Source organism: Arachis hypogaea, chromosome 13 (assembly GCF_003086295.3).
Source record: "Arachis hypogaea cultivar Tifrunner chromosome 13, arahy.Tifrunner.gnm2.J5K5, whole genome shotgun sequence".
Classification (NCBI taxonomy): Eukaryota; Viridiplantae; Streptophyta; class Magnoliopsida; order Fabales; family Fabaceae; genus Arachis; species Arachis hypogaea.
In genome coordinates, this window is record NC_092048.1 from 13,800,806 (window position 1) to 13,813,532 (window position 12,727).

General features: G+C 34.3%; 1 protein-coding gene and 1 long non-coding RNA gene across 3 annotated transcripts; both read right to left on the reverse strand.

Moving 5' to 3' along the window:
• Nucleotides 1–1,472: 1,472 nt before the first annotated feature.
• Nucleotides 1,473–3,187, reverse strand: LOC112737351 (uncharacterized). Of its 2 annotated transcripts, none has more exons than XR_003812953.2 (3): nucleotides 2,891–3,187; nucleotides 2,337–2,525; nucleotides 1,473–1,843 (listed from the first exon to the last, which is right to left on the reverse strand). It is a non-coding gene; the product is annotated as an uncharacterized lncRNA (long non-coding RNA). The 2 variants fall into 2 exon arrangements; XR_003168941.3 differs by having other exon boundaries at nucleotides 2,409–2,525; nucleotides 2,891–3,181.
• A 2,535-nt stretch (nucleotides 3,188–5,722) lies between these two features.
• Nucleotides 5,723–12,482, reverse strand: LOC112737352 (uncharacterized). Its single transcript, XM_025787210.3, has 13 exons — nucleotides 12,165–12,482; nucleotides 11,647–11,968; nucleotides 11,089–11,266; nucleotides 10,953–11,002; nucleotides 10,306–10,398; nucleotides 10,138–10,226; nucleotides 9,549–9,627; nucleotides 9,050–9,132; nucleotides 8,642–8,720; nucleotides 7,789–8,527; nucleotides 7,380–7,454; nucleotides 6,635–7,220; nucleotides 5,723–6,341 (listed from the first exon to the last, which is right to left on the reverse strand). Exons 1-13 carry the CDS (start codon nucleotides 12,194–12,196, stop codon nucleotides 6,200–6,202), a joined length of 2,547 nt encoding a protein of 848 aa, XP_025642995.1. The 5' UTR covers nucleotides 12,197–12,482; the 3' UTR covers nucleotides 5,723–6,199.
• Between the last annotated feature and the right edge of the window lie 245 nt (nucleotides 12,483–12,727).

Genomic DNA, 12,727 nt, shown 5'->3' on the forward strand with positions numbered 1-12,727 from the left:
GAAATTAACTCAGAATATCTTTTAAACCCTTTTTCTCGATACTGCTGCTGCAGGAGCACATTCGAGACATGGAAGGTTGAGAAAGTTTTCTCTAACATATCATGATCAGTTATTTTTTCTCCACATAATTTCATTCGTGAGGTGATTCGAAACATTGCAGAATTATATTCATTTATAGATTTAAAATCTTGTAGACGCAAGTGCGTCCATTCATATCGAGCTTGAAGAAGTATCACCGTTTTTTTTATGATTGTACCTTTCTTCAAGGTCTTTCCAAAGATCTGCAGGATCTTTTAATGTGAGATATTCATTTTTCAATCCTTCGTCAAGACGACGACGAAGAAAAATTATGACTTTGGCTTTATCCTTCTGGGATGCATTATTTTCAGCCTTAATGGTATCTCCAAGATCCATTGAATCAAGATGAATTTTAACATCTAGTATCCATGATAAATAATTGTTTCCAGATATATCAAGAGCATTGAATTCAAGATGAGAGAGCTTCAACATAATAAAAATTTGTTACCTGAATCTTCTAAAAATTTGATCAGAGTCTCGTGCTGATAACGTGTTGTAAAATAACTAAATAAATAAATAAGGAAGAGATAACAAATATAAAATATAGAAATATAATTTGATAACACTCGTAGTAATTTTCACTAGAATTACTATATCAATATAATATATATAATTATGTATTGAATAATATTAAAATAAAGTATATAAGAAAGAGAATAGTAAGAGAGAGAAGAATGTTATATTCTTATTGTTGTTGTGATTATCCTAAGGCTTTAGCCTCCTATTTATAGATACAAAAGGTCAAACATTCAAAACTTCATTTAATATCATTTTGGCTTGGGAGCTTCATTTTTCATAAGAAAAATGGGCATCCACGTTCTTTTGAACTTATCACAACATTTTTAAGTTTAATATTAATTTATATATGATCTAACATATTTTTAAGCAATATATATATATAGCATTTTAAATTTATACCATATAATATAATTAATTTAGCTCTTTGTGCCGGTCTTAATCTAGTTAATAATGAATAAAAAAAAAGTTTAATTACTTTACAGGTCCCTATAGTTTTACCGAATTTTCAATTAGGTCCCTATACTTTTTTTCTTTTCAATTTAGTCCCTGTTAACGTTAAATATAAAAAAAAATATTAGTGAATTATGAAATTACTTATATACCCTTAGGGACCTAATTGAAAAGAAAAAAAAGTATAAGGACCTAATTGAAAATTCGGTGAAGTTATAAATATTCAACTAAAGATATTACTATAATCCCTATTCAATGATTCTACGACATGAAAAATATTCCTATAATCCGTTTTATTTTGTCACTATCATTCTTTTGCTTATTGATATACAAATTGTACCAAAAATACCTTCTCTTTCTTCTTGACTTTTAAAATACATCTTAAGAACATACAAAAAAAAGTAATAGATAAAATGAAACAGAAATAGTAGTAATAAGTATATATAAAATTCAGTTTCTATCATTCAAGTATTCATTATGATCATGTAACATTTTACATCTGTGTGGATTCATGGAATATAATTTGTCTTTATCATATCATGGTACACCATAAAAACCACAAGACTATAATTTGTGTTATTGAAATTTGAAATCTAAAAACAAAAATCATAAAAAACGTAATTTCAGTGTAATACAGATAATTTAAAAATTAGTTATTGTGTTGCAGCCTCCCATTCTCTGAACCAGCATAGGAATCAATAATAACAAAGGATAACAATAACATTGATAACTGTCTGTTTCTGAACCGAGAAGGATTTTGAAAGAACAATGTCTGTAACTGGTGCCGAACCAATGTCTAGATTGAAAAAAGAAAAAAAAGGATTAATCATCACACAAATTGAACCATTATATAAAAAATGATCATTTTAAAGGTTATATCAAAAATTGACCATAATGGAGTGGGGCAACGTTTTGATAATACCAATAAAAACCATTTGATACATGAATCAAGAAAGGAAAGATTCCCTTAAACAAGAAATTATTAATTTCAAAGCATTAGATACAAAACAAATTTAAAAGCAAAATCCAAAGAAAATTTATTATGCTGTGTTTTTGTTTTTGCTTGTTTAGAATCACAAGCTACTTAATCAAAGTTTCTGTAGACCCATTTGAAAGTCGTTAGCTCAAGCAATGGTGCTTGATTTGAAGTTCAAATAGTTTAAAACATAGTTATTTTTCAGTGAGAAATTTAAACGATTTGCAAGGATCTTCTTAAAAGAGACAAAATTGAAAATTCTGAAGCCATGTTTAGAAGTACATTCTAAACTCTATTTCATAACTTCCTTCACCTCTATAAATATCCGGAGGCAGGGAACATAATAAATTAATAGCAGACGATTAAATTATTCCATGTGATTAACCTTCCCAGAATCATTAGGATTCTCAGCATAGATTAGATGCGGAGGTGGGAGGAGATTCACATCCAAAGGCTCATAAACTCCATGTCCCAGTTTATCCATATTTTCCTTGCTGAAATCCTATAAAAGCACTCAAACAAAGTCAAATGACTTATTAGCATTCATTCATCATTCTACAACAAGATTTAATAACATATATACATACATGAGCACCATCAGAAAATAACATTAAAACAAAAAAGGTGGTTTTATGAGATGGATGAAGCATACCTTCTTCAAGAAACAAAATAATTAAACAGGAGGTATTAAACAAGAAGATAATCAAACAGGAGGTATTAAACAGAAACAAAATAATTAAACAAATTCAACAAATGTTCATTCAAAAAAATTCAACAAACTCACATCCAAACAAGAAAGAAACAGGAACAGAGAGAATCAAACATGAACAGAAATAGAAGTTGAAACAAAGAATCAAACAAACTCACATCAAATTCAATGGGGACGGCGCAGCAACGGGATGCCAGCGAAAGGGACGGCGATGACAAAAGCGTGTGAATAAGCGAAGGGAATGGCGATCACGAACGTGAGCGAAAGGGAGGCGAAGGGAATGGCGATGGAGGACCAGCGTGGCATTCTGCGAGTAGTGGAGCACACCAGGGTTACGATAAGTGATGGCAGACGACCAGCGACGGATGCCAAGCGGAGGAAACGCGGCGACAGGGAAGCTCAGCGAAGAGTGCGGTGCAATGTGAAGGGGTATTTTGGAATTTTAAAAAAATTAAAGTTTCTTTAATTTGGTTTTTAATTTTAACAAAGAGAATATTCGTTTTTTTAATGGAATATTCTGTTATTTTAAACATTTTTGTTATGGTAAGGATTAAATTGAAAATAAAATTATAGTATAGAAACCCAATTAAAAAGAAAAAAAGTATAGGGACCTAATTAAAATTTTGGTGAAACTATAGAGACCAACAGAGTAATTAAACCTAAAAAAAAAAACAAAGGACAAGTGAGGCGTTAAACACTTAAACTTCTTAGTTCTTACATGATGAATATTGCGTAATTGTGCTTGGTGGTCTGCGACAACTACCGCAGAAGTGGCGGTGGTGGTGGCTGAATTAGAAGTTGGGGGTGTGAACAACATAAATAAAAAAGTTTAATTGTTGGGAAGGTTTTTATAATTTTATTGAATTTTTAATTAAATTTTTATACATTTTTTTTTAATTGAGTCCTCTTATTATTTAATTTTTTTAATTAAGTCACTAACGTTATAAAAATATATGAAATAACAGAATATTTTATTAAAAAATTAAATATTCTAAAATTCAAAATATTAGACTTACCTGAGGATACTTGAATATTTTTTAAATTTCAAAATTACCCTTATCACATTTGTTATAAAATTTGTGAATCTTTGTGTTCATGTATCTATATCTCTATTTGTTTAAGACAATAGCCAAATACACCCTTGAGTAATCTAAAGTAGTTATAATATAATTTAAATATGTAAAAAAATTACATTAACTACAGAAAAATTTAAACCGTGAATTATGCAAAAATTGAAACTAAGACTATTGATATTCTTTATACCAATTTGATCATTTATTCTATAGTTCAAAGAATTAGATTTGATATTATACACACATTTGTTGACTAATATACAAGAGGCTAACTTGGTGATTTAAAAATCTTTTCAAGTTACAAGTAAAAAACTTTTCTCTGCATCCATGAATTTTTTACATGGTTGTTAACCAAGTAATTTCCTTCATACGCGCGTCCTCCACTCCTCACTCGTTTGTCATACACGCGCTACATATAACGTGCTGCAACGTAAACCTCCTCCTCCTTCTTCTTCTTCTTCTCTACTCGTGTTCTTCCTTATTGATCTGCATTGCCTTCGTCGTTCTCCTCTGGTCGCGTTCATCTTCTCGTTTTTTTATTTCGATCTAGTTACGTTGCATTTATCTTCTTCCTATTCTCCTTCGTTTTCTTCTTCGATCTGCACTTCTGAATCGAAACAACAAATGACTCAACTTTAAATCAGGAGAGCGATTTGGATTACTCTTCTGAAACGAATCAAACTGACAAAGTTTGGATTATTCAATTTTGAATCGAATTGAATGGAATGCAATTGCTAATTTGAATTGAATTAAATGGACAGAGGTGTACTGAATTAAATTGAATTGAATTGATAATATGTAAATTGTAGGCAGAGTTATTTGAATTTGATTTTATATAATGGATTATGTTTCGTTCACTCAGTACTATACAATTATTTCACCATGAGTACTGTGTTCGGTTCATTCTGTAAAAAGTTGTTTGAATTTGATTTTATATAATGGATACAATTGTATTGTGTTCGGTTCACCATGAGTACTGTGTTCGGTTCACCATGAGTACTGTGTTTGCTTCACCATAAGTACTGTGTTCGGTTCATTCTGCACTATTCAAAACTCTTCTTCCTCACCTTCTACTACTTCTTCACCAGAGAGAGGAGGAAAAGACAAAAAAATACAGCAGCAACAACAACAAAAGAATGACAATAGGGTTTCAGGGTTTAGGGTTTTAGGGTTTATAGGTTCAGGGTTCAGTGTACAGGGGTTCAGTGTGTTTCAAACTTTCGGTTTGCTCCTTGTATTAATTTCGGTTCACCGTGTTCATGGTTGAGGATTTAGGGTTTAGGGGTCTAGGGTTTAGGGTTCAGAGTTTTAGGGTTTACGGTAGGATTTAGGGTTTAGGGTTCAGGGTTTAGCATACAGGGTTCGTTCACTCAGTACTATACAATTGTATTGTGTTCGGTTCACCATGAGTATTATGTTTGGTTCACTATGAATACTGTGTTTGCTTCACCATGAGTAATGTGTTCGGTTCATTCTACACTATTCAAAATTATTCTTCCTCACCTTCTACTACTTCTTCACCAGAGAGAGAAGGAAGAAAAGACAAAAAAATACAGCAGCAACAACAACAAAAGAATGACGATAAAGAGAAAACGTGTGAAGAAGAAGAAACGCGAAAAAGGAGGAGAAGGAGGAACGCGAAAAAGAAGGCTAAAAAGAAGACGCTATGTGTAAATGAGCATGAAAAGAAGCGTTGGATAAGAGCGATTTCGTGTATGTTGAACACGTGTATTTCACATTTCATTTAATGGTATTAGATTTTTTTGTGTTGGACCAACTTGGTTACTTGGTTACATAAATGTGTAGCATCCCCCTTAAGTAAAATACCCACATCAATATGTAGTTCCTGCTTATCCTTGTGGGTTCCGAACAAAATCTTTTAGCACAAGTCACAACCACCAAAATCTACCATGCACCTTAAGAAAATGACGATAATTTGAATTTCAGCATTCGAGAAAATAAATTCATATGATGAAGCCTGCAATCCAAATACTATTAGTAGCCCTAATCAAGTAATACATCATTACATCTAGTACTTCTCGGGCTCTAAGTTGCCCTACTATTCTAAAGGAATGGGTAACCTATACATCACGATACAGAACTACTTTGTGAAATTGGTACATCTCAACTCGGAGAAGAAAAAAAAATTAATTTGCCCAGAAAGGCAGGAACAACCTGCGACCCAAAGAAGGGCAGGGGCAGGTAAGCTAAATTCTGGCTAAAAAAATCTGAAAATTAGCTCCAATCGGAGAATGCTTCACCCAAAGATCAGCATCATTGAAAGAGGCTAGCAATACAAATTCAATAAGTAGAGGCCTCACAGATGAAATAATCTTCAAGTTAAAGGAACACCGCCACATGAGAGGATCACTAATAGTTGATAAAGATTTGCGATCATGTCTTTGACCTTTTCTGCTTTTGAGAAACAAAGCGAACTCCCTGCTTCCTGAGTTCCACGGTCTTGATCTTCCCATCATCTAAGGTAACGTACAATTTCGATGAGCCTTCAACTATATCAGTAACCTCTCCCTTATGCCTATACAAACATGCAGAAGGTAAGAAAATGTAGACTGTAGCCTATTACAAAGTCAATGCCTCATGACAAAGAAATGCGTTGAACTGTCGATGAAATCAAATTAAGTATGGACAAAGATGGTCCAAGTTTCATCCATTCAGTGAGCCAGTAATCAGATAAATAGTAGATAAAAGTGTTCAGATATGAAAGATAAACTAATTAGACACAAAGTAGAAGAGAACTTGACGGGCTGGTACAAAAGTATGCATCATTTTCGCTGGCATGCCATTATTTAATATTAGTTATTTACTAACCAAGAATTGTCCGATGTGTGATGAACTTCAACTCTTTTACCAATTGCATCATTGCCCAACTTCATCAATATCCAGTTAGCATCCATGATTTCATCCATTAGATTTCCCGTCTGTGATTGATTTACATCTCCAGCCTCATTAAATGATGCTTTCTCCTTGAAAGGTGAAGGTCTCTTCCTTTTTGACCTCTGGCCCTTGATTGTAGTCTTTTCTTCCTCTTGAATAATAGAATTTTTACTTTCTACACTAGGTTTCTTGAATTTAAATCTGAGTAGTGGTTTAGAATCTTTTGCCAAAGAATGTGAAGGTGTTTGATTATGATTGTTATCTGTCCCATCATATGCATCAGAAATGCCTTCTTTCGGCCTCCGATGATATGTTCTTTCACCTCTTGGTGTTGCTTCCACGTTTGCATCAGTACCACGTTTTCCCTGCAAGATGCGAGTTTGATCTAAAGGAACCTCACCTCTACCAGATGGTAGAGTGAATTTCTGAACTTCTGGCTTCAATTTCCCCAGTTTAATGAAATTTTCTTCTCTACCTGAAACCTTTAAATGTTTTGATTGGCCAGAGTCAACATTGCTTCCTGTAAGTCACATGAACCTCAATTACTATTCCTAGAAACTTGAGTTAATACTAGAAATATCTTCAAAACTCATATGCTAATACTTAGTACAGTGGAAGGTAATTGCAAAAATATTATGGACTTCAGGGATAGAAGAAGAGCAGGCAACACTATCTTTACCATCAACACGTCTAGCGGCTCCATCATGTCTATCTGATGCAAATCCTTTCCTTACTTGGCTTATATCTTCACTTCCTGAGAAGAAAATTTGAACAGGAGAAGTCACAAAACAAAGAAAAAGAAGGAAGAAGAGAGCTTCAAACTATTCAAGACCAAAAGCGCACACAATGCAATCACTGTTAATAACTGTATACATATCTCTTCCCTATTGATGTATATCAATGATTTTCTGGGGAGGAAAGGGTGACATTGATTAAGAAATCAGCCAAACACAATTTCAAATAACAAGTACCACAACCCCAATTTCACAAGTTAATACATTGTAAGTAGGGAGACAGAAATACAAACAAACAACAGAAATACAAACAATCAATCAAAAAAATAAATAAGACTTGATTGAGATGTATACCATTAACAGTAACCAGATCTTGATCCCTTTGGCAGCTTGAAGTATCAGAGCGGGGAGAATTAGCCACATTAATTTTCCGTGCACCCAAATTAATGACCAACTTCTTACCTTTGACACTCTCAGCCTTATCACCATCTTTTCCAATCTCATCTTCACTATTCAGTATATGTGCCTTATTATTTTTGATTCGGAAAACTCTGGGCTTCCTCTCTTCATCACTAACCATCACCTCATCAACAAACTTATGTTTCAAAATCCCTGTCTTGTTGATAGGACAAGATACTTCAGTTTGGCTCAGGCTTCCAGCAGCAGGGGATGAATAAACTTCAGGACCTTCATTTCTTTGGGATTGTATATCATCATTCTTATCATCATCCAAGCTATGTAAAGATTTTACATCGCTTTGTCCTTCAAAACTATAGTGCATGTCTGGTTTATTAGTCATAACCGACTGAGAGTCCTTTTTCTTAGAATTTTTGTTTGAAGATTTCTTTATATAATCCTTAAACTTCTTGGGTGAGTTATTCGATAAATTCTTTAAAGAGAATTTAAAGGAACGGCCAGATTCACTCTTTAATTTCAAAGGCTCGCTATCCTCATCATCTGAAAATGGTGAAATAGAAAATATTTCTTCCTGAGTTGGCAAACCAGCTGCAGCCCTCAAGCTGGCAATTAAATCTCTATCAGCAATATTTCTTCTCTTCCAAAGCTCTTGAACTGCATCCTCAAGTCCCTTGATCTGGAGCATACACATAAACAAATACATACAGCATGGTACAACGAACAAAATCAACATAGACTAATATCAAGAGGCTTGTTACATGGTTTCTGATATTGAAGGCATGATCCATACCTGATAACATTCCCCACGACAAGTAGGACATTTATACTGCAAATTCCGATCCACTTGAAATTGGTGATATTTCTCATCACTGTCAAAAACAAAAAACAAAATGAAATAAGCAAACTTTAAACAGGGAAAAATGATGACTAACCTCAAGGTCAAAATTAGTGGCTATGTGAAGACAATGTCAAGAGTCAACAATCTCTCAAGAAAAACAAGTAAAAAAAAAATTGACAATAGATTCCAAATATCACAATAAACTCAAAATATTAATCAACGAGGCAATAAAAGGAAATAGAATCATGAAGTTCACAATGGAAATGACACAAAAAATGGAATGCTAATCAAAATATATATTCTTGGTTGCAAATGAAAGCAGTTCACCTTCGAAATGCTGCAAAAGGTAAACTAACTAACCTAATATTATCACAGTGACAATGCACCCAACGCTGGCAAATATCACAGCAAACCATTGGTGTTGATTCTGAATCTCTGTAAACCTGCAAAATAAGACATACACAATGAATCTCAGATTTCCTTCAGAATCCAACACCTGAGAAAAAAAATAAAATAGCTGAGGATAATATGCATGCTAGCAGCTAGCAAAACATAATACTTGAGAAGACGAGATCTTGGGAACCTATACAATCCTGTACGACAGATGCAGATAACATTTCTATTATTTTGGTGTTGGGAGGAGGAAAAGGGGGGTTGGAGGGGGATACATGTTTATATCCTTCAACTATATTCAAAGATCAAAAAATCCTAAATAAAATATAAAATCTGCATATAAATTCCTTCTAACATTAGAAATACATCAAATAATTTCCTTTATAATCATTCTACAAGCTTGCTCCAATATTGTCCTGCTTTACTAACAATGCCCTAGAAGAACATAAAGGGAAAAGACTGGCACCTTCAAACAGACTGGACAGTAGTTGCCTTTCACAAACAATCTTCCGCATGCATCACAGCAGGTGTACCCTAGAAACCACCTATATAATTTATTTGGAAAATAGGAGAAGGTAAGTTCGTCTAATTAAGATTACTCAATCAGCAAGGGCAGGGGAGGAATTAAATATCATGTAATAAGTAAAAATTAAACTATTTTTAACTAGCCAATGTGACATATTGGTGGTATACATTCAGTACGGACAATCCATAATCCAATGCATGCTTAACAGAAGGGAGAGATGAATTATCAAAAAGATATTTATAATCTCCTTTGATTTTGTTAAACAGAATTATAATTGAACCCTTTTCTTTTATGCTTTTCGTTTTGGTAGTGGGGACAAGCAATTGTGATATTCTCTACAATTTCGAAATCTATTCAACAGGAAAAGTAAAACACTATTACATGGCACTTTCTATCATAAGGGCCTCACAATTAAATAGACATAAAGGTTGCATAACATCTAACAAAAAACATACAGGGCATATATAATTCATCCAATAAAATAAACACTGGAAACAATGTTTAGGATACAAACACTCTGGAATCATACCTCACACTCAGTCCATTTCCGGGAACATTGGATCCACAACTGTGACACCTTGTATGTTTTGGGCACAAATATGGCCCAGTACTAACATTCTGCATTACAAATAATTGTAAATGAAATAGTATGTTGAAAATCAATATTATACATGCTACCAAGTGATAGAGATCCTACCTTATGAGGAGGTTGCAGACAATAACAATGGTAAGCACCATCACACCTTTTGCAAAACATGAACTTACTTGGATCACCTGTCCTTCTGCAAGCCTAGATGGAAGCCAAGAATGGATAAGACATAAATATCTCTAACAATAGCCAAAAGCATACAAATTCATCATATATAATGAGTGTAAATACTTTTAGAATATTGAATGAAGTCAGACATCCCCAAGCATGTGATATAGCTGGTATAAAATATAACTTTTCTTTATTACAACAGAAAAAGAGAAAAAGAGTTTCACACTATGTAATAATCAAACAAATGTCTTATTTTTGTTTAATTTTTAAATTGAACATGCATGTCCATCTCCTATCCAATACCATAAAAATAACTAATAAGACAAGCAATGTGTTCTGAGGCATTGGGTACCCAAAAAAACATAATCAAGCAACTAAATGAGATATAATCCCTAGTGATATAACAATCTTTTTTGTTCTAGAGAGTGAATAGGTTAATATGGAGATACTTTTATGAAATAAAAGAGCTAGATTGAGAGTATAATCAATTAAGAGGCCGGTAATAATTTTCCCAAGAGGATTCAAGAAACTATTCTATGTAAGCTCAATACTATCACACACCATCCTATCCACCCAATACCTACCTCACAAATTCGGCAAGCCCTGCAGGTCCATGAGCTCCAATGAAACAAATCTGCAGAAAAAGACCCAACTAACGTAAAGATATGGCACTTAGACCACACTATATATTATATAGGAAAACAAACATACTTCCTTTACCTCTATTTTGTGCCCAACTTCTCAAGCAGTTCCTATGATACTTCTTGTTACAACTCTTACACGATAGCATCTTCTTTGCTCTCTCGCTTCCTTCGTTTTCAACACGATTACACATTCGACAAAAGACTTTGGCATTAGCTTGGCCCGGTTCTTCTCCAACAGGATTTCCAGGTGCATCCTGTTCATATAAGCCAATAGTACCAAACTCACAAACCAACTTCACTTGATCATGTAATACATAATACATCGAGGGAAAAAAAACCCTCACACAATAATATTACTCTAGCATCCAATACAGCAGCACATACATAAAAAATAAACATGAATAATCCTCAACTCGTTTTCCAACCTATGGTTCAAGCGCTCAGCTCAAGATTTGAAGCAACACCATGCCACCAAATTAGTCAACGAAAGCACACATACCAATTAACTCAGAAACCTAGACTACCTGAGTTCCATGATACACACGCAATTTCTCAACCAAAAAAAAAAAGAAAAAATACCAAACAGTAAAACACTGATTGGCGGACTCCTCGCAAGAAGAAGAAGAAGCCTCACCGCAACATCACCGGACTCCAACCGGCGAGCGTATTCCTCGGCGGCGATCATGGCGGCGGCGCCCTTCCGCTGCAGTGCCACGCGCTTTGCCTTCATCGATGCGGACTCCTCTTCCGCGGCAGGTACTCCTCCATCCGGCGTAGGATTCGGCGGCGGAGGAGGCGGTACGACCTTGGGAACTGCAACCTTGACGGTGGCCGTGTCCTTTCGATTGTCGGAGAGGAATTCGCCGAGCGCGGCAACGTCGTTGAGGAAGCCATTGGAAGCTTCAGTTCCATGAAGAGCTCGCGGAAACCCTAAGGCGCAGAAGCAGATTCTACGACTGCAAAAACCACCGAAAAACCAGAAAAAAGAAAAAACGAAGAGAGCGAAGAGAAAAGAAAACAAACGATAGATATGTAGTTAGTTTCTGAGTATATCGTAGTTGAAATTGCGAGGGAAAATATAATATAAGAGAAAATAAAAGAAAGAAAAAAGAAAAAAAGAAGAAAAAAAAGAGACAGTTAGAATAAGAATACCATGTAATTGGGCAAGCTACGTGAAATGCCATATGCTTTGGTGGATTTAGATTTCAATTTTTTCGTGTTTAGGGGATCGTTCACCCCACAAAACCCCTGAATTTTACGTCCTTCTTTTTATTAAAATAAAATAAATATTATTTTATAAGGGGAAAATAAAAGAGGGTTGGGAAATTTGAAAAAAAAAGAAAAAAATAATAATAATAAAGAGGGGTGGGGATTGAGAGGGTGAAGTGCTGTAACAATGCGTATTTGAGAGAGAGAAAGAGAGACAGAGAAAGAGAAGGATGGAACGAAAGATGAAATAGGAGGAGAGGGAGAATTCAATTGGATGCACCCTGACTTACAAAAGTCCATTAGATTTTGGGCTTTTTCTTATCCATAAACTTTTTTGGGATTTCCGTTGTGGATTTATTTTTGGTAAATGGGTTTTCTCACTCAGGTTTGTTTCGTGAACCAAAAAAACAAAAATTAGGAAGAATTGTTGGGGGAAAATTAGTGCCCAAGACCATTAAGAGACTTTAATTAATAAAAAAATCAATCATATTAAAATTATTAAAAAG